Source organism: Anabas testudineus, chromosome 11 (assembly GCF_900324465.2).
Source record: "Anabas testudineus chromosome 11, fAnaTes1.2, whole genome shotgun sequence".
NCBI lineage: Eukaryota > Metazoa > Chordata > Actinopteri > Anabantiformes > Anabantidae > Anabas > Anabas testudineus.
The window spans coordinates 12,724,616-12,750,762 of record NC_046620.1 but is presented as its reverse complement, the minus strand read 5'-3'; the positions used below and the strand labels follow the sequence as shown (position 1 = coordinate 12,750,762).

The 26,147-nt window shown below is 41.2% G+C and overlaps 1 protein-coding gene across 1 annotated transcript; it reads left to right on the top strand.

The window, feature by feature from the left end:
• Positions 1 to 120: 120 nt before the first annotated feature.
• elp2 (elongator acetyltransferase complex subunit 2) lies at positions 121 to 23,278 on the top strand. Its single transcript, XM_026349469.1, has 22 exons — positions 121 to 252; positions 385 to 463; positions 980 to 1,050; positions 1,143 to 1,287; positions 2,282 to 2,359; positions 2,693 to 2,757; positions 2,877 to 2,943; positions 4,567 to 4,713; positions 5,024 to 5,119; positions 5,962 to 6,062; positions 12,121 to 12,252; positions 12,433 to 12,583; positions 13,707 to 13,897; positions 14,154 to 14,223; positions 14,385 to 14,480; positions 15,858 to 15,915; positions 17,236 to 17,308; positions 18,133 to 18,325; positions 21,325 to 21,446; positions 21,551 to 21,693; positions 22,025 to 22,138; positions 22,598 to 23,278. Exons 1-22 carry the CDS (start codon positions 121 to 123, stop codon positions 22,791 to 22,793), a joined length of 2,520 nt encoding a protein of 839 aa, XP_026205254.1. The 3' UTR covers positions 22,794 to 23,278.
• The last annotated feature ends 2,869 nt before the right edge of the window (positions 23,279 to 26,147 follow it).

Below are 26,147 nucleotides of genomic sequence, written 5' to 3'. Positions count from 1 at the left end.
TAAAACAACATCACCGTCACGTTTGTTGACATATACACTGCTGCATGCGGAACTCTTGTTGGCAAGTAGTGCTTCTACTACAACCATATTTACAGTTACACCACAACGTCGGCTTTCAAGATGGCGGCTCCCACAGTCGAAACATGCCATGTAGCTTGTTGCGCGAACAGGACACCAAATGTTGTATCGTGGAGCCGTGGAGGGACCATTGCTTTTGGGACATGTAACTCAGTGGCTCTGTACGACCCGAAGGTAACAAAGTGCACCTAATATTCGTGGAAAGTTAGTGGTCGCGGTTAGTTGCCGCAGCCTTCGACAACAAGCGTACAGCTTTTAAAATAAATGTGTATTCTGTTGTAAACACATCGCTTGTCTTTTACTCAGGATAGAAGAGTTGTCGCTGTGCTGAATGGACACACAGGAAGAGTGAGTGCAGTCCAGTGGGTTCACAGAGAGGACTGTGGTGAGTGTGGGGAGAGACCAAGCCCATGTCTCCCATGGACTTCTGATTGTCATTTGTTTAACTGTCTCTCTCAACTCTTGTTTAATTCATTTACATCGTCTGCAGGCTACTGTTATGTTAGTAAGACACTCTCCTTTAAAGATCTATAACAAGATGTTTGGAAGTGGCTGCAGGGATCTGTTGAGCCTCAAGAGCACTTGTGAGGTTGGGCTTCAATGTTGAGAAATATTCCTGTCTCACAGTTGATGTTCCAGTTCATCCTAAAATTTATTGAATGGGGTCCACAACAAATTTCAGAAACCCATTTCTCTTAAATGCCTGAATGTCTTTCGTCAAATTGTTGCCACAAAATTGAAAGCATACTAAAAACTAGAGTAAAATGTACCCAAATTATATTAAATCACTGTAAACGACTTAGCCCAAACCATGACAAACAGACTCAGACCAAAAGATCACAAAAATATTCTTAGGCGTATGTGGTTTAACTTTACCTAACTAATGTTTTTGTTGCCGCAGGTCGGGAGAGTCATCTTGTCTCAGGAGGCTCAGACAATCGGCTCATCCTCTGGGAGGCTCAAAATGGGAAAGTAAGTCACCTGTTAGATAAAACAGTGTTTTTGACTCAAACTTACCTTCTACTCTTTACAGATCTCTCTAAATTAGACTTTGTGGTTTACAGTTCAACTTGTCAGTGGAGTGTAAGGGACACACCGGTCCAATTTGTGCTGTGGATGCCATATACACTGAGGACTCCAAGATCCTGGTGGCCACTTCAGCTTCTGACTCAACGGTCCGACTGTGGCTCTGCAATCCAGCCAAAGAAGGTAACAGATACTGAAACTGTCAAATATATTATAATGTCAGTCTGTGGAGTTGGTTCAGTAAAATGTTCATAGTAATTTTCAGTAGTAGTTTGAGTTAGATTGTTAATGCTCATTGTTCCCATACTTTTGCTTGCAGCCCTTTAATATAAAGCACCTTCAGAGGAGGTGTGTTTTAGACTCTTCTTCAAATAAAATGCTTATTGGAGTTCAGACCTCCCAGTTAAACACCCCTAGAACTCCTAATGATGTGGAATATTTTCAGTATCTTGGGGAGAAAAAGATCTGTGTGTTCTCAGAATGTGAACTTTGCATGATTGGGCAAAGCTAGTTGATTTTCCAGCAGGTGCATTTCTATTTTCACCTAAAATAATCATCAAATAATCATCATAATCACAAAAGTTTCGACAAAGAAGTGCTCATACTTTATAGTTACCTGCCCCCTTGTGGCTGCTAGTGGACATGTGCAACATACTGTCTATTTCTTCCTGGCAATGTTTTTAATTTAATGATGCAACTACAACAGCTGTCTTTACTGTAATGTTGTTTTAATTTCTTCACATAGTTGATTATCATTTCAAGCTGTCAACCATATCTACTTTCACTTTTTCAAACTGTCACCCATAAAAACTTAAGTTTGTTAGAAGTTTTTGTGCACCTGTCAGTACAGATGAGCACAGCGCATTTAGACTGTCATGCAGAGTAAACCCACGGGGTGTCTTCCTGGATAAAAAAACAAAAAACAAAAAGAAAAACCCTAAATATATTCTGCTAGTTCTTGCATGCATATTGTGGCTACTTAAAATACCCTTGACCTCTAAATGTAAAATTTTATCTTTTGGCAAATAGTTTACAAAGGGCAAATAATGTTTTTGTTAGTGCTGTGTTTATACAAAAAAATAAATTTACACCACAGTATATACTATTTTGAATTGTGTAGAAATATCACTCATAGTGTATCTAGATGTTTAGTACCGTGTACATGTGTGTTTCTCAGTCAAGTGCCTCCACACCTTATCATTTGGAAGTGGATTCATGATGGATGTGTCTCTGGCACTGTTGCCAGGCAGCAGAGGTAAGCCTATGCTGTTCCCACCACACACACACACACACACACACACACACACACACACACACACACACACACACACACACACACACACACACACACACACACAAATGTTTCTTCTTATGTCATCCATCTTAATTTGCACCATTGCTTTAGCGTCTGTAACCAAATGCCATATTCAAAATGCAATCCATGTTTGAAGTGTCTTTTTTCATTTCGTCTTCATGTTTTACATGGCTTCCTGTCTGTCTTATGCTGTTCTTCATTCTTCATCTCCACCTTGTTCCTGAAACATAGTCTAACATGACTGTGTGAAAATCTAAACCTTGTTTATTACAGTTCCCATTCTGGCCTGCGGGGGTGATGACTCTCGGGTGCATCTGTATGTGCTGTCTAACGGACAGGTAAGCCCTGATCGATAGTCACTCGGGGGGGATCATTCTTGTATTCTGTGCCAACTCTTTCATTTTAATTTCTAAAGTTTGTGTGCAACATTTGACCTTTTTAAATTACTCTTCAACAGCTCCAGAAAACTTTGTCACTGCAAGGACATGAAGACTGGGTTCGTGGAGTGGAATGGGCATCTACAAGTGAGTGCTACTCTTTGTGGTAATAGTTGAGTTATTGCTTAATAGATCAAATGTATGTATTTGGGAGTGAAACCCTCATTATCTCGTCTTGGTCATGGTGGTGATTGTTGTTATCCTGGATTTTTGGTTTATTTAAAGACAACTGACTGGCTGAACACTGAGCTCACAATGCTCTTTGACCTGTTACACTGTTACACTAGTTACTACATATATTTTCAGTCCACTCTCACCTGCTGTTCATAGTATTTTCACAGCACATTGCAATGCATGGATCCAATCCAGACTCTATTAATCATGTAACTCGCTATAAGAGCACTTCATTATTGCCCTGCTCTGACTGTGTAAAAGCTATTCCATCTCCTTAACCAGCCCTCTCCACTTGTGTCTCCTACCCACTCACAGTGTACGACTTTCTCTGCACTGCCATACTACTGTATGATGCAGCAAAGAGACAGAGTAGAAGTCTGTTTATATGAAATATTTCCATAGTAATGTCAAAAACCTTTTCTCCACTGTGATAGTATTTTAAATAAATCATTCTGTTCTTTTATGACTCAGCAGATGGCAAATTGCACCACTAGAGGAGCAGCTTGTCATAGCTATTAAACACTAGGGCATGTTTTGGGTTTTCTATTTTAAAGAATCACATTTTTTTTTCTTTCGGACTTTCTTAGAACAGATTGAAATCAACTGTTTTTAAGTTTAAAAATAAAATGTCTATCTTTTATAAATTAAGGGCCTTTTGCAAAAAAAAAAAAAAGATTATTAACCCACTTTAGTGTCCCTCTTTAAAACATGTTTTTGTCTACATAATTAAATATTGCTATTCCCAATAAAAAAGACTTTTTACGTTTATGTGAAAGAAGAAGCAAGTAAACCATTCACCACCAATGTTGAGATGTTTGAAATGCTATAAATAAATGAAAGGTTTGCACATGTTTAATCAGACTTTGTTGCCTAAGGATAATTCTTTTTGGGTCAGCTGCCAAAAACAGTGGTACATAAAAATAGACAGGCTCAAGTTCAAACAACTTTCGCAGAGTTGCGGGCAAATAGCAAAATCAATCGACAACATCATTATCAGTTTATCAGTGTCATCGAGCCATGATTGACAACCTTCAATAGCCTTTCTTTCCCAATCTGCAGAAGGCCTTAGGTGGTGGCGTCAGAAGCATTTTTAATATGTCACTTTGTAATAGCAGAGACAAAACTGGGCCAGTGGCCGTCGGATTAAACCAGAAACACATAATGTGAGAGACGGGGACACTCAGGCATTGTGGCATATGCTTTGTTTACCTCCTGTCTGTGTATATTTGGCCATACACTGCTGCTGTCTAAACTGGCTACATCAAAGTCACGGCCAATGTTCTCGTAGACCTTGATTACAGTTCTAACAACTAACTGACTCACAACAGAAATTAAAAGATTATATAGACATGCTGGCTGCGGCTATAATTTACTTTACATTACACATTTACTTTACAGATAAAAAATAAATCCAACATCTGACACACATTTCCCCAGTAAATTATACGAAGTCGGTATTGATAAATTCAGCGATGGAGTTGACAGAGAATGTCTTTCAGTTGGCCAGTTTTCCAGTTCTCTCTCTGATTCATTCAGGTGGGGAGCTGTTATTAGCCAGCTGTTCACAGGACTGTCTAATCAGAGTATGGAGGCTGTGTGCCAAGTCTGGGACAGACGCCCGCACAGAGGACGATCACACCATCATCAAAATGAAAGAGAATGTTTTTGAAGTGAAGGAGAGAGGTGAGCAGGCCAAGCTGGCTTGATTATGAAAAGACTGCTAATTAGCCAAATGAGTAGACGCAGTTTTTGATGGTTTAATGGCACATAGTGGTTACCGACCTTCTTAAAGAACCAAGCGTGTGTGTGTGTGTGTGTGTGTGTTTACCTTTCTTTCAGTGTACCACACACTGGATTATTTCGTTAACCACTGAAAATACCACTGATGATCTGAAGCTACTCGTAGTTAATCATCCACCTTGTTCTTTTTCATAGCATAAAACTGATATTTTGGGAAGAATGTCCATCTAATCGCTTTGTCTCCCTGTTACAGACATGTCCTCGCTGTTTGCATTGTCTCTTGAGACGGTCCTGGCAGGTCATGAGAACTGGGTATATGGAGTTCACTGGCAGCCTCCTTTCTATATAGGTACACTGAAAGTCAGTAAATGGATTGGTCACACAGGCAATTTAACATTCATTAAAGTTTTGAGATAATTAGCCGGATCTTGCTAGGGTTGAACATTTACTTTCCGAAAAGAAACACAATTCCTTTTGTGTATTTCACACTCACCACTTATTCTATTTTTCCCACCCCATGGAAGAAAACGGATTGGCTTGTCTGCTAAGCTGAGAGATATTGTTTCCCTCTCTTTGTCTCACAATGCTATTGCTTACAAAGGCCAAAAAGAAACTGTGACAGTTTCTGCGAAAAAAAAAAGAAAAACACGGGTGTGAGAAGTTATTGGCTTAATTAGTTCCCAAGGGAACGGCTGATGGATGTGCTAAATCTTCTCTTTAAACACTGGTTGCCTTAAAAGCTTATTACATCAAGATCACTTCATTCCCATCGCAGCTTTTGTGTACAGTACATCACACTTCATTATGTTTAGATGCTTCAGGTCATTCAGGCTACACTCTATGAGCAAGGTAGTCACAATTATTTTGCTCAATGTCAAGATCACATGTTATCTCTTTATTGTTGTTCCATATTTACAAACAGTATTTTCTACTACTATTAGGAACACATGATTGTACAAAACAAGGCAGCAAATAAAATGATATACCTACAGTACATGAATGTGGTATTTCACTGTCACTGTATGTTGCATTTGGTCTTTGGAGGGAAAACGTTAGTGTGGATATATACTCAGCAGACACATAATGCAGACAAAATCACACTGGTTCCTGTGTGGCCTTAAAATATTTGCCTTCATAAATATTTGCTGTTTCTGTGGAGATAACGCAGTGTCTCTTTGTCTCCCCCTGCAGGTGGTGAGCTGCAACAGCCTCTCAAGCTGCTTTCTGCCTCGATGGATAAAACCATGATCCTCTGGGCTCCTGAGGAGGGATCTGGTGTCTGGGTGGAGCAGGTCAGTGCTGACTAGAATACAGTCATGTTATCAGTTTCTACACGCATCCAAGCAGACTCACACGCTGGTTTTCCCCCCACTCTGTTTCTGCTAGCTTCCCATTCAGCAGCTCTTGACATGCTCTGGAGCTTGATCCCTCCCCCAGTATCCTCTCTCCTGCTGTCAGTGCCACTGCGTCAGTTTCAACTCTCCCTGGCATTGAGGTGTCAGGAATAGAAATGATAGACAGCGATGAAGAGGCGCGGAGCCTGGCGCACCAGTGTGAGTTTAGACAAGCCGAGGTTGTCCTCCCCCATCTTCCCTTCCATCACTCACTCGCACTGAACCCCCTCTTTTACGGCCCATTCCCCAATACATCCGACAGGATGGAGAGGCCGGTGCCAGACATGACATAGCCTGTGCACTGCCTTTCTCCTTATTTTTTTTTCTCGCCATGGTCTGTCTGTCCCTTTCGCTCCCTCTACTGCCTTCCTTTGTTTTCGTTCCACGTCCTCTTTCTATCTTCTTCTGTCTCGTCTTTCTTTCTTAAATTATCTCTCCCCTCTTTTCCCTTTCTCTCCCTTCTACCTTCTCTGTCTGAGCCCCCAACAGCTGCTGTTGTGCCAGATTGGGGCTAAATTTAACACAAGTGTGGATGGCAAAGAGAAAGCAGCTCTCTGCCCATCTGCCCCACCGCTTCTTTCCTTTAAAATACGACTAGAAAATTCTCAGGTGGCAGAGGAATACCTCTGACTACCTTTACATGTGAAGAATATAAAAGTAGTTACTGTTGGGGAGAATATAAGAAATATCACAAACTGCTGAAAGAGATATGCTCAGAAATGCAGACAGCCAACAGTAGGCCCCACAAATACATGCAAACACATCCCATTTCCACAGAAATGGCTCACCTCACCCTGGCAGACGGCAAGAGTGATCACACTCTGAGGTGATGAGAAAGATCCCACACTCGATCAGTGACATTTTTGCGCCTTTGATCTCATCATTCATATCCACAGTGAAGAGCAACCACAGGCTGGAGCAACAGTGAAAGTCTTGACTTTCCTCTCTGACAAAGGGACTATGATTAGCGCCTGAAGCCAGCGCTGATGTCACATATTCTACTCGGTATGATTAGACAGAGTTGGTCAGTGGAAAAGAAATGCAGAAGTGGGCGTTTGAAAATCAGGTCTGGTGTGGCCAGTCTCCCTCTACAGCTCTTCCCTCAGTGCCAAAAAAAATAAAAACGAACTCTACCTTAAATAACCTTTTTGTTGGATGGGAAAGTGCATAGAATATGAGTCTCCTTTCCGTTTCTGTTTTCCTTCTATTTCAGTTCCTTCTGACCTGTTTTCTTTTCAAACAAGAGCCAGACCCTTTGAAGTGACAGGTTCCCTGCCTACAAAGGAGGCTTCACCTATGAAGCTCTGTCACACACACACAAACGCGACAATGAAACGTCAGTGAATTCAACTGTATATTAATTTTCTCTCTATCTTCACACGTTAGAGCAAGTCCAAAGGCCTTTGGTCCCTTTCGAGTGTTTTCTGTAAACTGAATAGGCCTCACAAAGGCTTTACTATGGGACTTTGAAGTTTTTGGCAGAGCAGAATCCGCAGCGCTGAATGACCAGCCATGTGTGTCTTAATTAGCTGAGTTTTACAAAGAAGTGCTCCACTTCTTCACGCTGATTAAAGTAATTGGTGAGATTTAATGGAGAGCGGGGTTAGCAGTAGGGTGGCCAGAGCCCACCGCTGTGTAAGGCACATCTTACTAACGAGACGCGCTGGTAATTAACATCTTAGACTGACCACAATGGGCCACCACAACGCCTGGAGGGGTTGTCACTTTGTGTCCGTGTTTGTGTGTGTTTTTTGAGAGACCCTGCTTTCAGATCTTGGCTTGTATACTCTCGCTCTCTGTAAAATTACAATTGGCTACATGGCAGATCGAGACAGGCTACTAAATCCAAAATGAGTTAATATTTTTGAAGTATGTGTGTGAGAATATGAGGAGTGTCTATAAATATTGGATGGCGAGGATGGTTTAAAGTGTTGTTTTCATGCAATCCCAAAATTTTTGTTACACTAGGGTACGAAAATTTAGCAGTTGCTGAAATAAGTCCCCACATCAGGGTCTTAACTTTATGCAGAAATACAACAGAAGTGTTTGCATAAACCATGTTTTTATATAGTTGCTGTTCCCTATTAAAGAATTTCTAAATACATATATAGAAAAAATATGTTTTTATTATTTTCAATTGATATTTCAGTAATTACTCAGATAATTACTGTCTCAAGAACAGTTGAGCAAGAAGCCTTCGCTCCTCTTAATCATTTTTAGTGTACCGACTTGACTCAAGCAGCAAAATGGTCTCCTAACATCTTCAAACATATCCGGTTCTTCTTTTAATATATGCATTTATTATGTATATATTAATAAACTTTGTAACGGAAACTGTGATAGCAGCCTAGCGCACATTTAACTGCTTGTATTAATAGTGTATTGTTTTACCTGGGCATGCAGAAATGTTCACATTTCATCGACTAAATGATTGATTAATTAAGGAAACTGACAGATTAACAGATGCTTAAATAATCCTTAGTTGCAGCCTAGATGTGATGATGGAGATTCTACTATCAAGAGTAGGAAAGACGTGGTCTCTTAAAATCTGTGCCCCACACTGTGCCTATGTTTTTTCACAGGTTGGTCAATGCTCATTCGGTGCTCATAACCCTTTTTGTCTCCCTCCAAGAATGATATATGCCTTTATGCCTCCCCTTCTTTGCTGTCCTTGTTCAGTTCCTCCCCCCCTCACCCCCGCCGGCCAGCGATAAGGCACGCCTTGCATCCATATTGTTCCCCCTCTCGTAAACAAGACAGATGACGGCTTTTTGCCTCTGTGAGCTTTCGCATGATTTACGGCGGGCTCTTGTGTGCAGAATTTTAAAATCAATCTGCTTAATGTTGCATCTCGTTCTCTCTCAATCTCACCATCTATGTTTCTACCTGACTCTCTCTCTCTCTCTCTCTCTCTCTCTCTCTCTCTCTCTCTCTGTGAATGGTGGAGGATTGTGCCATTCAAAGGGAAGGCATGCCTTTATCGCTGTCATTAGTTCTGCTGTGTTTCAGCCTACAGACAGGCATTATTTTGAAGGTCATTGATGACCAACGCAAGCTCCCTAAGAGGATCGGATGATTGAGGACACTGCTTTACTGCCACATATAGTAGACAGTTGTAGCAAAGTTATAGGTACCTGTGCTGGTTTTTGTGAAACCTTTCAACCAATTTGTTTGTAATGGATGCACACACATTATTATGTTGCTGCTACAGTTTGATTCAGGTCATTGGTGCTCTCCTTTTCTGCTTTCATGAGAGGTAGCAGACTAAACTCCTCAGATTTTAATCTTTCAAGTAGGATTTGAACACATTTTTTCCATGCAGTATATACCTCCATACCATCACGTAGGTGAATTGACAACTGCAGTAACAGTCAGCAGTGTTATTAGTTAGTAGAGGTGAGGCTACGTTGCTGTGGTAGACTAACGAGAAAGACGAGAGGGAGAACTAAAGATGCTCGAGATGAGCAGATGCCATCAGAAGAGCTGTGTCTGCAGTTGGAGGTTTTTTGCTTCACAAATTTGGAGCAGCTCAGAGAGTCTTGCAAAGTTTGTTGATCCACTGTTGTTGCCGCTGGTGGTAGCACTAGCAACTTACTCCATTACCTCAGCAGAAACAAGTTGGAAGATCTATGTTACTGTCATGTGATTGGAGGCTGGTAGCCAAGGCGATTGTAAATGATAAATATCTATTTTAATGCGGGTTTGAAGGGTGACATACTGTGCATTAATATTAAGCTTGTTTCCTACCTGTGCTTTGAAACATTTGAGAGAGAAGTTTAAAAAAAACAAATGTATATAAAGGCCCACAGATGCAAAAAAGAAAACAAAAACAAATGCCATGATATAAGTGAAAAAATCAGATATAAAAAACCATAGTGGTGTTAGAGAAGAAAAGAAAGGGATTTCGTGGAGTTTTTCATGAATTGGTCATAAAATGTGCTCTGATCTTCATTTAAGTCACAACAATAGAAAAACAGTCTGCTTAAAATAATACCTTCTGGAGTGGCCCAGTCAGAGTCCTGACCTCAACCCGATTGAAATGCTGAGGCATGACCTTAAGGGAGCCATTCACACCAGACATCCCAAGAATATTGCTACACTGAAACAGTTTTGTGAAGAGGAGTGGTCCAAAATTACTCCAGATCGATGTGCAGGTCTGTTCTGCAACTACATGAAACGTTTGGTTGAGGTTATTGCTGCCAAAGGAGGGTCAACCAGGTATTAAGTCCACATACTTTTTCCACCCTGCACTGTGAATGTTTACATGTTATGTTCAATAAAAACATGAAAACATATAAAGTTTGCGTAGTATTATTTTCAGCAGACTGTGTTTTTCTATTGTTGTGACTTAGATAAGGATCAGAGCACATTTTATGACCAATTCATGCAAAACTCCATGTAATCCCAAAGGGTTCACATACTTTTTCTTGCAACTGTAAGCGTAGCACTCTCTATGGTTGCATCTGCTGCTGCGGGTTTGAATCGATCTCCCCTTAGGGCCCAGTTTACTTCTATGGCCTTAGGGCAAAACAAAGGTTTTAATTGTTTAAATTTCTCATGGTGCTGAGTAGTTGGCCTAATCCCTGAGTGAGCAGTTTTTCTTTGACTGGCTAAGTATTGAGTGGACAATGAAGATTTCTGACATAACTGTGAATATAAATGTGTCTTTATGTGGGGGGGTATAGACTTACTGTCTTGCGCTGTCCATTACCCTTTAAGGATGAAGCTAATTTTTTCTTGAGCAAGCCTGTTGCGGCTGTATGCCATGGTTTGAAAAGCTAAAATGAAACCATAAATTTGGTTCATTTAGATTTTAAATATTTAGATCCATTTCAGTATAAGTAATTTCTGCCCTCTTCTTGCACACAACCGTACTTGGTTTGCAGGCAGCATAGTGTAATGTTGGTGCCGCTGTGTTTCCTCTGTTTTAGTGTTTGATTTCTGTTCTTTGTAGATGCTCCTTTCAGTTAAAGATTAAATTAATGCAACTCCCTTTTTTACATTTCTAAAACTAATTAGTTACATTTTAATTATTATGAATATTGTTCATATTAGTTGTAATCCTGTTTTACCTCCCACACTGCTTCTGTTCTCAGCTAAATAAAGAAAACTGGAAAGTAACTAAGTGTGAGTAAGACTCAGAGACAGAGTTTAAACAAGCTAATTTTGCATTTGTCATTATAACTGTATTTACTCGAAATCAAAATTTTCTGCACCACATAGTGTTTTGAATCCACAAAATTCAATACTGAAATTGTCTTGACAAACAACAGCAAGGTGAAGTTTTTTTTCTAGCATTGTTCTGAGCCCGAGAGACCTGAGAGGCAGTGATTATGAGCATTTTTAAATTGGATTGGTTTTTCGGTGGAAGCTCAGACTCCATGGAGGGTAAACGCTGTCTGTGTGATCTTCCCTGTGAACATGACACATGGGTCACAGGCTCTCACCCAAATCCAATTTATGAAAATCCTTGTGTGTTCTCAAGCTTTGCTATTTTTCACGATTATTTGTTTAATGTGATGTGCCGCGCTGCAGTTGCTTTCATTTTGAATTAGACAAATGTACTGTATTTTGTTTGATAAAACACAACACATTAATCTATAATAAAACCAGTTTGCATAATTTCTCATTTGACTTGTCAGCTTAATTTGCTGTTTTTTTTTCCTGCTTCTGTCCTAAATTATAGAGGTTGTTAGTATGGAGTCATAAAGGGAATCTGTAAACAAATTTGACAACCCGAACCTTCTTCGTTTGTTTTCTTCATATCAAAGAGCTGTTTTAAATTATTACATTTATAGAGCTGCCTTTTCTACACGTGGCCACATGTTGTTACAGGCTACTTTCATCTTTAACTGCAGAAACCCAGTGGCTCTATTTTTTTCATACAGCTTATTTTTAACAACCTTTGTTTTGAAAAGGCAGATAAGGTGACAATGTTTTTTTTCTTTCATGCCAGGTCCGTGTAGGGGAGGTTGGTGGCAACACTCTAGGTTTCTACGGCTGCCAGATTAGTCCGGATGGCTCAATGGTTGTGGCTCATGCTTTTCACGGAGCACTGCATCTTTGGTGCAAAGACCAGGACAAAGAGGTAAGACTGGCTTCGTATGTTTCTCGTAGTTTTTTATGTGTTTCTCACAAACAGTTTGGGTTCTTTAGTCACACTCCCATATGGTTGCCTATTGTAAACATAGAGTTTTAGCGTCATGTAGAGTTCATTGGAAATTCTGTGGTTTAAAATACATTCACGATCGCAATGCTCTGTGCCCAGGGAGTGTGGAGGCCTGGAGTGGTGATATCAGGCCATTTTAATGCAGTACAAGACCTTAGCTGGGATCCTGAGGGTGAGTTCATCATCAGCGTGGGCTCAGACCAGACCACACGACTTTTCACTCCATGGAGGAAACAAGATACGAAACAGGGTAAAAAGGGCTCTGGATTGCATACATATAAAAGATAAAAAGATAAAAATATGAATGACCATAAAACCAGCAATTTTATCATAGTTGGTTGAAGTGAGGCAGACTCATTAAATAAATAAATTAAATATCTAAAGTATCTCAGTGTTTCATCAAAGTGAAGCAATATTATCATCCACAAAAACCTAATGGAGTTAGAAATAATAAATGATAAAGTGATTACCATCATCCTCTCCTATCAGGAATGTAAGAAAGACACTGTTAGCACAAGCTCATATAAAATGGTATTTTAGAGGTTTGAATAAAACACTGCTACTTGTGGTTGAGAGTGTACCTCAGTATATTTTCTTTATTCATGAGACATTTTAGGAATCTAGCAGGGCTTTGTGACTCACATCTTTTACCTCTGTTACGCTTTTCTCCTTTAACACAGGCAAGTTGTGTTAACCTCTGTAGGATGTAGTCGGTACCTGATATCAATTGTACTTCCTCTACTTGCAATTTGATCAAACATGTTTAGGCTGTTGCTGATTGAATTTCAGTAGACTGTGACAAATAATAAAGAGTTTCTTAGAGGTAATCATATTTTTTTGAAGAAAGGACTCTAGAACTACTGGGATTGATTGATTATCCCCTCGCAGTACTGCAGAGTCCTCTTTGGATTTATTACTAACAAGAGGGTAAAGGGCTACATAACCCACTTATTCAAGTAAAATTATTTGAAGCAGGGCAACACATGCCAAGTTACTTTAGGTAGTAAAATGATCAAAGTCCCAGTCTTGCATTGCATTATTTAAGATGCCATTTTGGATTATTGTCGGTTCAGGCCAGTATCTCAGGACTTCTCGGTATTGTTGCTGCCGTTCATATTCCCTCATGACAACACTTTGCACCTTAAGCTGGAAATGCTTCATTGAACAACATTGGAAGAGGTGAATCAATGTTGTATTTGGCTTGGTTTCAAATGCCTGAATTTAGGGCCAAGAAGCCCAGTCCTACAAAATCAAAGACCTATTGAAATGCTGGCTGTTCACCTGGCAGCCTTATGTAGCTGGAGGATCTAAGGATCTTCATAGTCAGATGAACATCTTAATAAAATCTTTTGGCATCTTTTTCACCCTGCAGGCAACCTGGCATGAAATCTCTCGACCACAGATCCATGGATATGACATGCAGTGCCTAGCTATGGTCGGAAGGTTTCAGTTTGTGTCTGGAGCTGATGAAAAGGTCCTGAGAGTATTTCAAGCACCTCGTAATTTTGTGGAGAACTTTGCTAACATCTCAGGGACGTCGAGAGAAAAGCTGCTGACTTCCACTGTGAGTGCCAAGTTAAATTACTCTCTACAGTATAATTATCTTTTCATTCCATACGTACAAAATGTCAAATCACCTGAAAACCCATGTCTGCCCCTCTATGCTTGATCAAGATCTCAGTGAAACTTTCCTTTCCATGTCCTTCTCACTTTGTTTTCTAACTGTAAAATGTGCTGAGTGGGATGTCGGCTCCCTTTAAAGCCCTGATTGGTTATTGACGTGTGTGTGTCTGTCCTTTCATTTGTCTGCTCTTTGGCAGGACTCTGCCAACCTTCCAGAAGGAGCCAGCACACCTGCCTTGGGTCTGTCCAACAAGGCTGTTTTTCAAGGTAAAATATTTGCTCAGCTTTGCATTTGAGTGTGTCAGTGCTCAGACTGTGGCCAAGTTTTGTCAGTTTTCATGACTGACACACAGCTGCTCCTTATTGTATTGACGTTTGTACAGCTTTAAAGTTTGTCCATTCAGCATTTTCAATATTTTAATTCACAGGTGAAGGTGTCCCAAAAACCAGTGAGGATGAGGGACAGTTCAACAGTTTGTCTGACCAATACCAGGAGTCTTACTTCCACGCACTCAACCTGACCGGTACAGCTACATAAACAAAATGTCAATGTGTTTCTTCAATATAATAATATACATGCATCATTTTTTAACATCTCAGTAAACTCGTATTCAATTTAACCCTCTCTGATGAATAATCTGCAGTCTGGTACAGTTGCTGGATTCGTATTCATCATTGCTCAGCAGCCTCGGCACACATTTAAGAGTTCCTGTCTGCCTGTCGCTGAATGTTCTTATAAGAGACAATGATATGCAGCCAGGCGGACAGTTAGTTATTACTCTTGGCTCTCGCCATGCTCCCACAGTGCCTGAGGTGTGCTGGAGGCCAAGGGTATTACAGCAGGAGAAGTGGGTGGTGGGTGAAAGACGATGAAGATGAGGTGACAGGGAGCAGCAATGTTAGGAGAGGCAAAGAAATGCAGGAGTAAGACAGGAGAAATTATAGGTTCTTATTACAAACCGGTCCAAAACTAGTGGAAATACAGACAAAGTGAAACGCCACTGAATTATGTTAAGAAGACACAAAGGGGAAACAATAACAAGGAAGAAATTAAAACTAAAGAACTGAATTTTAGGAAATGAGCAGATGGGAAATGGAAGAGAGTCACATGAAGAGACTGCAGCACAGTGCTTTAAAACCCCTGGGCTAGAGGGTGTGAAGGGCTGTCATCAGCATGATTGAAGCCACTCCTTAATCTGCAATGCTAATTAGAAAGCAGGCTTATGTGATTGCAAAGTTTAAGTATTGATGACCCCGGGCCATGTAGGGACCAGCCAAGTACAAAGACTGTTGTTAGCAATTCATTTTTTCAGTTGTTTGATTGGCTTCCGCAGGCAAGCAGGCGAATGAATAATTAGGCAAAATGGGAAGCTGATGACCAATAAGAAAAACACAAGGAGTGTAGCTTTCAGTTACATGCTGCATGAAGGCAGCACAGGCTTGTGCCGAGCCTGCGGTGTTTTGGGAGAGGACTGGCATTTGGATAGATTTGAGCCCCTTTCAAAGCCAGCAGCCTTTACGAATGGGGTAAATAAAGCTGCAGTTGTTTTAAAATAGCTTGTATATAATGGGGAAAGCAGCAAGTTGTGGTTTGCATGCATGCTAAATGCTAAAAGAAGCTGTAAGTGAATGTGATAGAACATTGTCTCAAGGCTATCAATCATGTTCTCAGTCTACCATGTACCATTTAGTTTACTCTTTATCTCTCTGCTGCCTCTGAAAGGAGGAAAATTCTAATAGCCACTTGGGTGTAATCCTCATTTAGTAAATTGGAAACTGGTTGTATTAGAATTTTAAAGCTCAGTTTTCACAGCTTTCCAGATGAGGCTGTGGTTAACTCTCTGTGTATGTGTGTGTGTGTGTGTGTGTGTGTATGTGTGTGTGTGTGTGTGTGAGAGCAGAGCCGCCACCAGAGGATCATCTTCTCCAGAACACACTGTGGCCTGAGGTCCAGAAACTGTAAGTGTTCCAAATTTTCCACTGCTGAACCTGTATCCAAGCTTCAGCCCAGCTAGTCTTTAATTTCTGTCTCTTACTGGTACAAACATCCACAATATTCTCCACAACATATTCAGCTTTATGGTTTATGTTCCATATAAAATCATTTTTTATATTGTTCTTAACGATGCAATGTTTTTTTTTGTACCAACCAAATTTTCAGAAGAGTTGAACCTTGAACCAATATTTATCTGACAAATGTACAAAGAGTTTTCACCAACCACCTTCTTAATTGCATTTTATTAATATACAGTAAGCACATTTTAGTTTTGATGCTTGCAACACACTCAAACCTGGGACAGACACGTATTATCACCTTTCATTTAATTTAGTTTTTCTTGTATTCAGCCTATTCATGCTGAATACAAGACTTCAGCTGCTTTACAATCCATTGTCGTCATTGTCTGATTTCCCTTTTCATTTAAACCTAAATTCTTTGCAACCTTGCACTGAGAAATATTCTTTTTGAAAAACCCCATCTCTACGGGAACTGGGATTTGTGTCTGAAAATGATTAAAACTTCCAAAATCTTCCCTTCTCTGTATATATCAGCCAGTCAGAGCCCAGCTTTCTGCAGTCCCACAGGTGTTCTCTCTAGGCTGGAAATATTGCTTCCATTTGTAGCCAATGCTAAATCTATTTACCAGTCAATCCACCATAAACATGATGTATGGCATGGCCATTTATTCAAGGTCTGGGTATTGTGTGTGTTGAAAAGAGTTTTTCTGCCTCCATTTGGCTTCACCCCGTCAAACCATTTAGTGCATAATAAAAACATTAAAATGAGTAAGTGGCCAAATTATTTTTGTGGCATAAATAATACTCATACAGTCGCAGCCAAATTGCTGCAGTGTTTGAAACCTTCCTGGTTGGGAGGGATTTCTCTCCACTGTTTAGCAGCCTATGATTTCACTTCGTGGACATTTTGAAGCAACCAGGTGGTCTTCAGCAAACTAAAAGTAATTAGGCTGTGAGTGATTAACCAGAGCATATTCATTGTTCCTCTTTGTCAGCGGGAGAAGGACCAATCATTGCGAATCAGTATTTTAATTTCACACTTTGTCTGCTTATTTACCTGTCAGCAAGTGGCAGGCGCTGAAGCCTGCAAGCTGGTCAGGATGATGCTTTGGAATAGCACTTAATTTGCCCTCCAATTGGGAGTGCATTCAGTGTTGTTGTCCACCATTCGCTTGTCTGTTGTTCATGTCCTGTGTGTTTTTCCCCACATATCCAGTGTGCCTGTTCACGATTTATCCCTGCACGTTTGCCCGTCTCTTGCAGGTACGGCCATGGCTTTGAGATGTTCTGCCTCGCATCCGACAGCTCCGGGAAAGTGGTGGCATCCGCATGCAAGGTCAGTGTGAGAAGCCCAAAGTCAAAGATCAGCAGGATGATATAACCTCCAGTGCAACATGACACATGATACACTAACACAAACCACTAGAGTCAGGCTGTGCTCTCAGTCACGGTGTTCACACAGCTGGTAGGCGTCACATGGTGAGGTGTACGTAAGTGAATCTTATACCTTCCTGTGTTTTTCTCACAGATGGGTAGAAGTTTCTTTCAGCTATGGTGACTTCTTCTTCTTCTATCGTGTCTCTTCAAATGTTCTATTACCTACTATAATCATCTCCATCCACTTCCTATATCTTTTTTCCAACACATCGTAGAAAGAAAAGGATTAAGTCTTTCTATTTTTTTAACAAAACATACAAAGTGCCAAATGCTACCTTCACATTATATGTCCTAATTCTCAGTGTTAGTTATTTACACTGATATATTGATGGTGGTTCCAGCTCCAGTATGAACTTCATTGTAGTTCTAAATGTGCAAATTTGAAATCTGATAACAGTAACCACAAGTCCTTTGTGCAACAGGCAGAGCACATTCTCAGCTCTCCATTTACTCCTGTCTCCGTTGCTCTCCTCTATTTTGGACTGTGAGGTGCTAACACTTACTGACTACAGACAATTTGTGCATGTACAAAAAACACATGAATTCCAATCTAACCATTTTTACAGTGGCCAATTCAAGCCATATAGATAGCCATAGAGAAAGAATAATATGTGAACATGGAGATAAAAAAGACAGTAGGAGGATGACGAGCAAGGAGCCAAAAAAATTAATGTTATTGTTTACTATTCTCTTATTATAATGTGAACAAATCTGTGTTTTCAGGCATCGAAGGCTGAGCACGCAGCAGTGCTGCTGTGGAGCACAACTACATGGCGTCAGCTGCAGGCACTACCATGCCACACCCTCACCGTCACCCAGATGGCCTTCTCACCTAACGCACAACTCCTATTGGCTGTTTCACGTGATCGCACCTGGTCTTTATGGAAACGGGACCAGCCCGCGTCTGAAAGTCCAGGTGAGAAGGGGGGAGTGGGGTCCACTTTAGGAGGTGCTATTATTGAGTTTTCAAGACCAGCATCTAAGCACTGCAGCTTAGGATGAGATAAAAGCTCCTCATGGTGCTTTGAAAATAAATTTGGATTAATTAAAAATGTGTTTGAGTGAATTACAAGACAAAGAGACAATATTGGAGCCTTACTGGCAGACAACACCAGCTTCCCTAATTCAAATTAATTAAAATGAGGTAAACCCACTGAGCAGATTTGTTCTGAATCAAATTCCAAGACAAGCTGGTCTGATTGGAAGGACTCCCCTAATTAATACTGTGAAAAGCCAAGCAAGTGATGTGTTTACTGCAAGTAGTCCAAGAATGGGCTAATAAAGGAAACATGATTTATTTTTAAATTGAATTCGTCTGCATGTTTATGTAAATACCAAAGCTTCTACTACTAAAAGTAATACTTTGGGTAGAAGATTCAGCAGTACATCTCCAATGAGTGTACGTGGGCTTTCATATGGACTCGATGCAGAATACAACAGATGTCTTGCTTAATATTTAATTCAACTTCATTTATTGCCAGAGGGCTTGTCAGTGTAGCAAAGTTGCAACGGATTGCGAAAGCTCATCAAATTCGTGCTTGCCTGCATATCATGTCAGGAATAAGACATCTTACAGGTTAGAAAACTATCAACGCTGTAAACAAGTTTCTTAATTTTTAATGTCGGCCTTCCTTCTTAAGTCCAGCAGCAGACACACCCACACCACCCGGATGTTACTTTGACATATTGCAAGTATAACTCTACACATCCCCCTTGTAGCTCCCCGTGTTTCTCTTTTTATCTGTTTTACTTCACCTTTGCCCTCTGTGGGACTTATCTCAGTGGTGGTGACATTAATGATTAGAGGAAGAGATTTGTTTTTGGAAGGTCACTGCTGTCAGTATCTCCACGGTGTAACAAATTAAGTGAATGACAAACTCATCTGTGGGCCCAAATCTTAAATACTGCTGTGGAGCTCAGTAAACTCAGTTTAAGTAGGGCACGTTGTGTGTCAGCCTATTATTAGCATTTGATTTTTACATTTGCCAGGGTGTTACAACACTTTTTTTTGAAAATAGCAAGAACGTACTGTATTGATGTTGTGTTGCCTTTTTCTTGCATCTTCAATGTGCAGGCTTGTCAGTTTGGTACAAAAGTATCTTCATCAAATCATTTTCTCTTGTTTGTTTGTATGTATGTCCTCTTCCTGTAACAGAATGTCTTTCTCACTATATTTTGTTTTGTTTTTTTTTGTTTCCATTTTCTCCTGATTTATGGTGCAGTGATATTGATATGATGTTACATACGTGGGAGTATGCTGCTTGATACATTTCTTATTCTTTACAAGTAGCACAAAACATTTGAACTCTTAGCTCAATCTCCAGTGTAGTCTATAGAGGTTTTATCAGTATTCTCAAGATTTGACCTCGTCACTAAAGGCACTGTTTCATGGTTACTATCATAAACATTTTAGAGCAGTAGTTACAGTTTGAAACTAACAAAACAACAAGCTATTATGGGATTAGTACCTATTTTGGCCAATGCTCAGAGTCAGTGGTAGATTCTCGCTCTCCGGTCACCTCCTGCAGTGCCCCTGCTGTAAACAAGAGCATGTTCCTGGAGAGTTTGTTTATATGAGAGAATCTCAGCACCCTGACTCAGACAAATAGCCCAATTCTGCATCTAAGGTGAGCAGAACATTTAAGCTCAAAGGATTACCTCCCACGTGCACCTGGTAACACATCTCCCGCCTTCCAGGCTCTTTTGGCTGATCAGAGTGCTCTTAATGAGCACTGACAGAGGCTAACCAGTCCGGCACTCTCCCGTTTGTGAGTGCGCTGGACTGCAAAGACGCAGGACGGGCCTGTTCGGGGACAGAGGAGGGGACTGAGTGGAGCATTTTGGGGAGGTGGGGTTCCGTCTGTTCTGGTTGGCTGCTGAATCACTCAAGGTGATTGCGAAGAACACGTACACACACAGTCTCTCAGGCCAGACCAAGGAAGGTTAAAAGAAGTGAGAATGGATCAAACAAACAAACTCCGTCTGTCCTCACCTCTCCTCATCGTCCTGCTTGTTTTGTCTCACCACATCCTCCTGACTCCATCTTCCTCCCCCTCATGTGTCAAGAATCCAGACATTTTCATTAAGAAGACACGGTTACCTTTCTCTCCTCCCTTTTCTTCTTTTCTGTACAGTCTTCTATCTAATCTGTGTAGCCTTTCTTATGTGCCACTCTCTTTTATCTTCCTGATGTGCTTTCCAACTCGTCTCCAAGCTGAACATGTCGCTTCTGTCTTTTACTCTCTTTCTCTGGTCTCCATCTCTGTGCAGTTCAGACTGAACAGCCAGTCGCGCCCCTCAAGGTCCTCAGATGAGAGTGTTAATGGAAGGAGGTGGAGGTGTAACGTCTGTGTGTCACACACACAACAGTGCCTTTCGCTGAGGGAGAGGGGTGCTGAGAGCACAGACACGACACGACACGGTGGTTAACTCAGACTTTTGTGGTGACACTGTGGTTTTACGGCTGTGTGTATATGCTGGCTCGTGTGTGTGTGTGTGTGTGTGTGTGTGTGTGTGTGTGTGTGTGTGTGAGAGTGCCAGTGGAGAGCGGGACTACTGTGGACAAGCAGACAGGCAGCTGCCAACAGCATACAAACAAGCTCTCTGGGGAAAACCAATCTGGGTCTGAAATGACTTAGGTTGTGGAAATAAACAGCAGCAGGTCATAAACCTAAACCGACTGAAGTGGAGGGCTGAAACGAGGCTCTCTGTCTTTTTGGGTTGTTTATTTGTTACTCGGGAGAGCCTGTCATGATGGAACGATGGTGCTGCAGTTTAGACACGCTGATGTCATGGGACAATAATCGTGGCAAAGTTTCGATGACTAGATCACCTGTCGAAAATAAATAAGACGTGTGTGGTTTCAATTAAATATGACAATTTCTGCTCTAATTCGTTCCTGTCGTTTTCCCGCAGAGCCACAGTTCTCGCTGCATGCATACACGGGGAAGGACACAGCCATTCACAGCCGAATCATCTGGTCGTGTGACTGGAGCCCCGACAGTAAATACTTTGTGACATCCAGTCGTGACAAGAAGGTCGTTTTTCACTTTTCATTCATTTCAGAACATACATCAGCATATTTTGTCTACATGTGTTAAAGCAAAGTTTCCGTTCGCGTTTTGTGTGGGTGTGTCTCCAGGTGATAGCGTGGGGCCCGTGCACAACAGGGGAGTCTGAAAATCTAGTGCTTCAACCCGAGATCAAACCCTGTTCCTCCATCTTGGATGTGGGTGATGCTGCTACTGCTGTGGCTTTCTGCCCTGTACTTTGCTCTGGTAACAGGTATGTACACAGACACACACTGGAGCCTTAGATTTCAGAAACTTGGTCTAATCTTTAGAAACCAGTATGACCTCACTGAAAAAATATTCAACTGTATACGTGCTGGACTACTGGTTATGATGTTGTCTTTTATAAACGGTGCTTTGAGTCTTTGGAATAGTCTTTGTAAGCTCATAGATAGTGTTGATAAATGTAGCGACCGTTTGATTTGGCTAAATTTGTTGTGGGATTAAAATGTTGTTTGTAGGTTTATGCTGTAGAACTGAATGTGGTCAGTGAAGGTTAGGGCTACTGAAATACCTGTGTGTGTGTGTTCTGGTGCATTCCGCAGCTACTTGCTTGCAGTTGGCTTGGAGTGTGGTAGGATCCTGCTGTACAGGTGGAGCCCTGGCCAGGAGCCTGCTGGAGGACATGACTGGAGCAGCTGTGGAGAGACGGACACCTCGTATCCTTATAACACATAGACACACACAAACAGACACACATGGTTCATCTGTAGTTCATCAGCTGCAACAGTGGAAGACCTCCATTCACCACTGACAGGATGTATAAATGTCAGACTGTGGTGCAGCTTCAGTTTGGCTGCTGAGAGACAGCAGCTTCCTGTATTATGGAGAAACAAGTAGAAGAAGTTGGGTTTGCATGAGCAGAAGTTGGTACTTTAATGTATTTCTCTGTGTTGTATCCCATTTATTATTGTGTCTATTGTGCATCAAAAGATCGTGACTTTTCACTTTTTAAATCAGTTTAGAACATGTTGAGAGAAACCTACATGTTTTGTATCTGAAAAGTAGAAGTGGTACAGTACATGATAAAATATATAATAGGCATTTGTATTTATTTTAGTGCTTATTGTCACCCACGACAGTATCCAGTTGTTTGCCTTCATCACATCCTTTCGCAGACAAAGCCATGCTTTGGCAGTAAAGAGACTCCGCTGGAGGCCGAGGGCTGGGCGAGCAGGTCGAGACGACAACAAAAAGGATGGACAGACTGACAGAGAGAGTGTAATCGAGGAGGAGAGCTCCTGGGTCCAGCTTGCCAGTGCCAGTGCTGACCACTCTGTCAAAATCTTCAACATCAACAAACAGGCTCTTTAGCACCACCAACACTGACACTATTATGTCTCTCACACACAGAGAGACACTTGGACTTGAGGGCCACAGGCCTGACTGGGGCACCAAGGCCACAGCTGCTTGCTGGCAAGTCATTCACCCTATGTGACAGCCAGTTAAGTCATGGGTCAGTCGCAGGACCGACCCACAGCGCACATGCCCTGCAGCCTGTGCGCACACAGCTGCACAGATTTGATGGGTGGAAGCAAGATCGTGAAAGCACGATGACTTGTATTGCTTAGACACTTCAAAGTGTTTTAGATTCAGAGAATAACGTGCCGATATATTACTATACAGGTCACGTTATCCAAATAAAGATGTAAAGTAAACAGTATATGGTGAAGTGTAAGCTTAAAACAACTTAAAGAATAGTGAAGGGATCAAATTGTGATCATCGTGCTCTTCTCACTGGCTTCCATGAATCACAGTTTGTGTTTGTCATTAAATGTTTTCTACATCTACAGTTTGACGTTTGGTCTCTAAATGAAGCTGTGGTGTTTGTAAAATCACAGAACTGTTAACATGTCCATGTAGCCAGCGGCTTCCACGAATTTCTGTATGAATCCACAGAATCTTAAAATAGAAAGGTGGGTAAAGCCATGTCTAAAAGTGACCTGTCATAATGGTATGTCTACTATTTGTGACCATTTATTTTGTGTGTTTAATGATTTCAGTGACATACAAATGTAGAATTAACTTGTTAATGCACACAGGAAACAAAAGCTGAAGCCAATCAGGTTAAATCAATCCAGACTGGTCCAGATATGGAATATTTTAGCTGTAGATGAAGGTGCATCTGCTTTTGGAGGTTGAGTAGAGACCTAAACTGAATTCTCAAGGACAGGAGAAGTCCCGTGTGTTGGATTTACTGTGGGGCTCAGCCGAGTGTGCCGTCATTATATGTCAGCAATAAATTTATCCGCAGGACGTTGTAACTGCTGGTCATAACTCTCCCTCTAATCATGTATCCCAGTATGTATGGAGGCATCAGTCAACCCAGGCCACACAAACTCCTGAGGAATTGGCTGTTTTTCAAGCAGCAAAATAATTTACTTTTTTAATCTGTACAATAAGGCCGTATTTAAAGAGATTTTCCATTTCATATATAACATAATGAAATTACTGGATTATTATCAGTGATGTTTCAGTGTAAATATGAATGATCATCATGCTGAAGCATTTTCTTCAACACGTTTGTGTGAGGAGCTCTCTCAGGTATTGGGCCTGACTAGCATACTAATAGATAAGGCATATGCTCCTTTCACATTTGTCCTCTCCCACGTGCCCTTCACCGCTCGTCTTGATGAGGTTGGATTGGCTTAATGTGGTACTGAGGAGGGATTAGAAGTCGCATCTAAAAATCCTCGTATACTGAAATAGTTGTTGAATGGTCTATACAGGCTAACATTAAGCTTTTGGCAGTGCTGTCCCTTGTTGATGGCCACTAAATGTGTGTTAAAGGTGAATATAAGGTGTGCCCTATGCATATTTCTATACAGTATGTATCATTTTGTTCACGTGCACCAAATCGAAAATTGAAATTTGAATTGATGCTAGATGGTGTGATCAGGAACCACAAAGTGTTATGAACGAGCGTACCACACGCCATGGCAACTGATTCATTCTTCAAAGCCGCAAATGTCACGGCGCTGCTAGATGAAAGGTCAGAGTATCACCGCAGCCTGTAGGATGTACAGATTTTCATGCAGTCCGTCTGATGTTGAGAGATTTCAGTTTGGGCCAAGAGCCCATCAGTAAATATAGAGTGACCTTTTTGTTGCATTCATACACCATCATAAAATAAAGTTATTGTGGCATAAAAACCGCCGCAGAAGCTCCTCCTCTTGAAATGTGTGTGTGTGTGTGTGTGCGCGTGTGCGTGCAGTCTTCAGATCAGTGCAGCTTAACATGCTTGTTTGCGCCTGAGTTGGATAAATTGGATATAGGAGTACAGGCTCTTGTGTTTGCTGTTCTTGTCTCAAACCAGGCCTTCGTTTCTCCAATGGATCCATCTCATGTGAAAGAGGATACATAGAAGCTCCCCTTTCACTGACACCCAGGTCAACTTAATCAACCCGCCTTCCATTTGCACAGCGTGATCCCGCTGAGACGAGATAAAGGTCACGCGGCATCTCCACACACACACTGGAGCGCTTCTTTCGGGTGTAGCTGCTCTGCAAAATCCGTGGTTATCTTTGAATCGGCAAGCAGCGATAGAGGCATCGTGCTCAATATGAAAAGCTCTGAGAGAGCGTCTGGACGACAATTAGAGCCACAATAACAAGGTCATCAATGGCAGAGACGTCTCTACGTGTCACCATTTAGAAAGGGTTTGTAAGCCATAAGCAAGTTTTAATGTTTATTGAATAATTTACTCGTGCTTTATAGATTAGTAAGCTGTTAATAAAACAACATTTCACATTGTTGTATAAGAAAACACACCCTCATCATCCTCTGTATCTGTTACTTACAGGCAGAATCCAGTGGAGGCCACAGTTTTAGCCAGCTGCTGCACTGCTGCACTGCATCTAGCACCCACATGCTAAATATTTGAAGGTGAGGATAAAGGAAATCTCAGGACACATGCGTTCACACACACACACACACACACACACACACACACACAGGAACAATCACACAGACACAGGAACACACTCAGAAAAACGCTCATCCCCTTTATTCTTTTTGCCACTGGGTTCCTCCTAACAGTTCAATTATTTATCGACCTCAACATACAAGGCTTTTCATCCCAAATGTTTTTTAGTGCCTCTGTGTGTGAGGGCAGCAGGCGGCTCGATCACCACGAAAGCCTTTTGTACTCTGACTTAAGAGTTTTAATGTTGACTGGCCGCCGTAGTGCTGCACACTTCCTTCCATTTGAAATTTCTTTGAACTTGAACTTTTACACAACTACACAATATTTGACATTTCTAAGTGGCCATTTAGAGTTTAAGTCTTCCCTTAAGAAATTGGCAAGTCCCATTACACATGTAAGTAATTGGAACTGCTTCTTTAGCTGATAAATGCCCATCCGCTCTTGTTTACATCAAACATCTCTCCTGCTCAGTTTCTCTTATACACATAAGAGAAACTTATGCCCCCGTTCCTGAAGTAGGTGGTTAATTTAGGTCCATATTTGGTTTCCAGCATCACATCACATGCCTGTGTCTAAAGAAACGACTAATAATATACTGACATGTTGCAAATGTCAAGCAGAAGTAACTGTGAGGTGAGCTGACTGTAGCTTCGCCTCACCCTCTGAAAGACACGAATACAGTGTGAACGGTAGAGTCGATGTGCAGCATTTATCTAGCGGGTGGTAAACTTCAGAGGGAAGAC

Coding starts and splice junctions, on each gene's coding strand:
- elp2 (XM_026349469.1), top strand. CDS start 121: ATGGCGGCTCCCACAGTCGAAACATGCCATGTAGCTTGTTGCGCGAAC. Junction 15,916..17,235: donor TGGCCTGAGGTCCAGAAACT/GTAAGTGTTCCA, acceptor CGTCTCTTGCAG/GTACGGCCATGGCTTTGAGA. Junction 21,694..22,024: donor GTACTTTGCTCTGGTAACAG/GTATGTACACAG, acceptor TGCATTCCGCAG/CTACTTGCTTGCAGTTGGCT.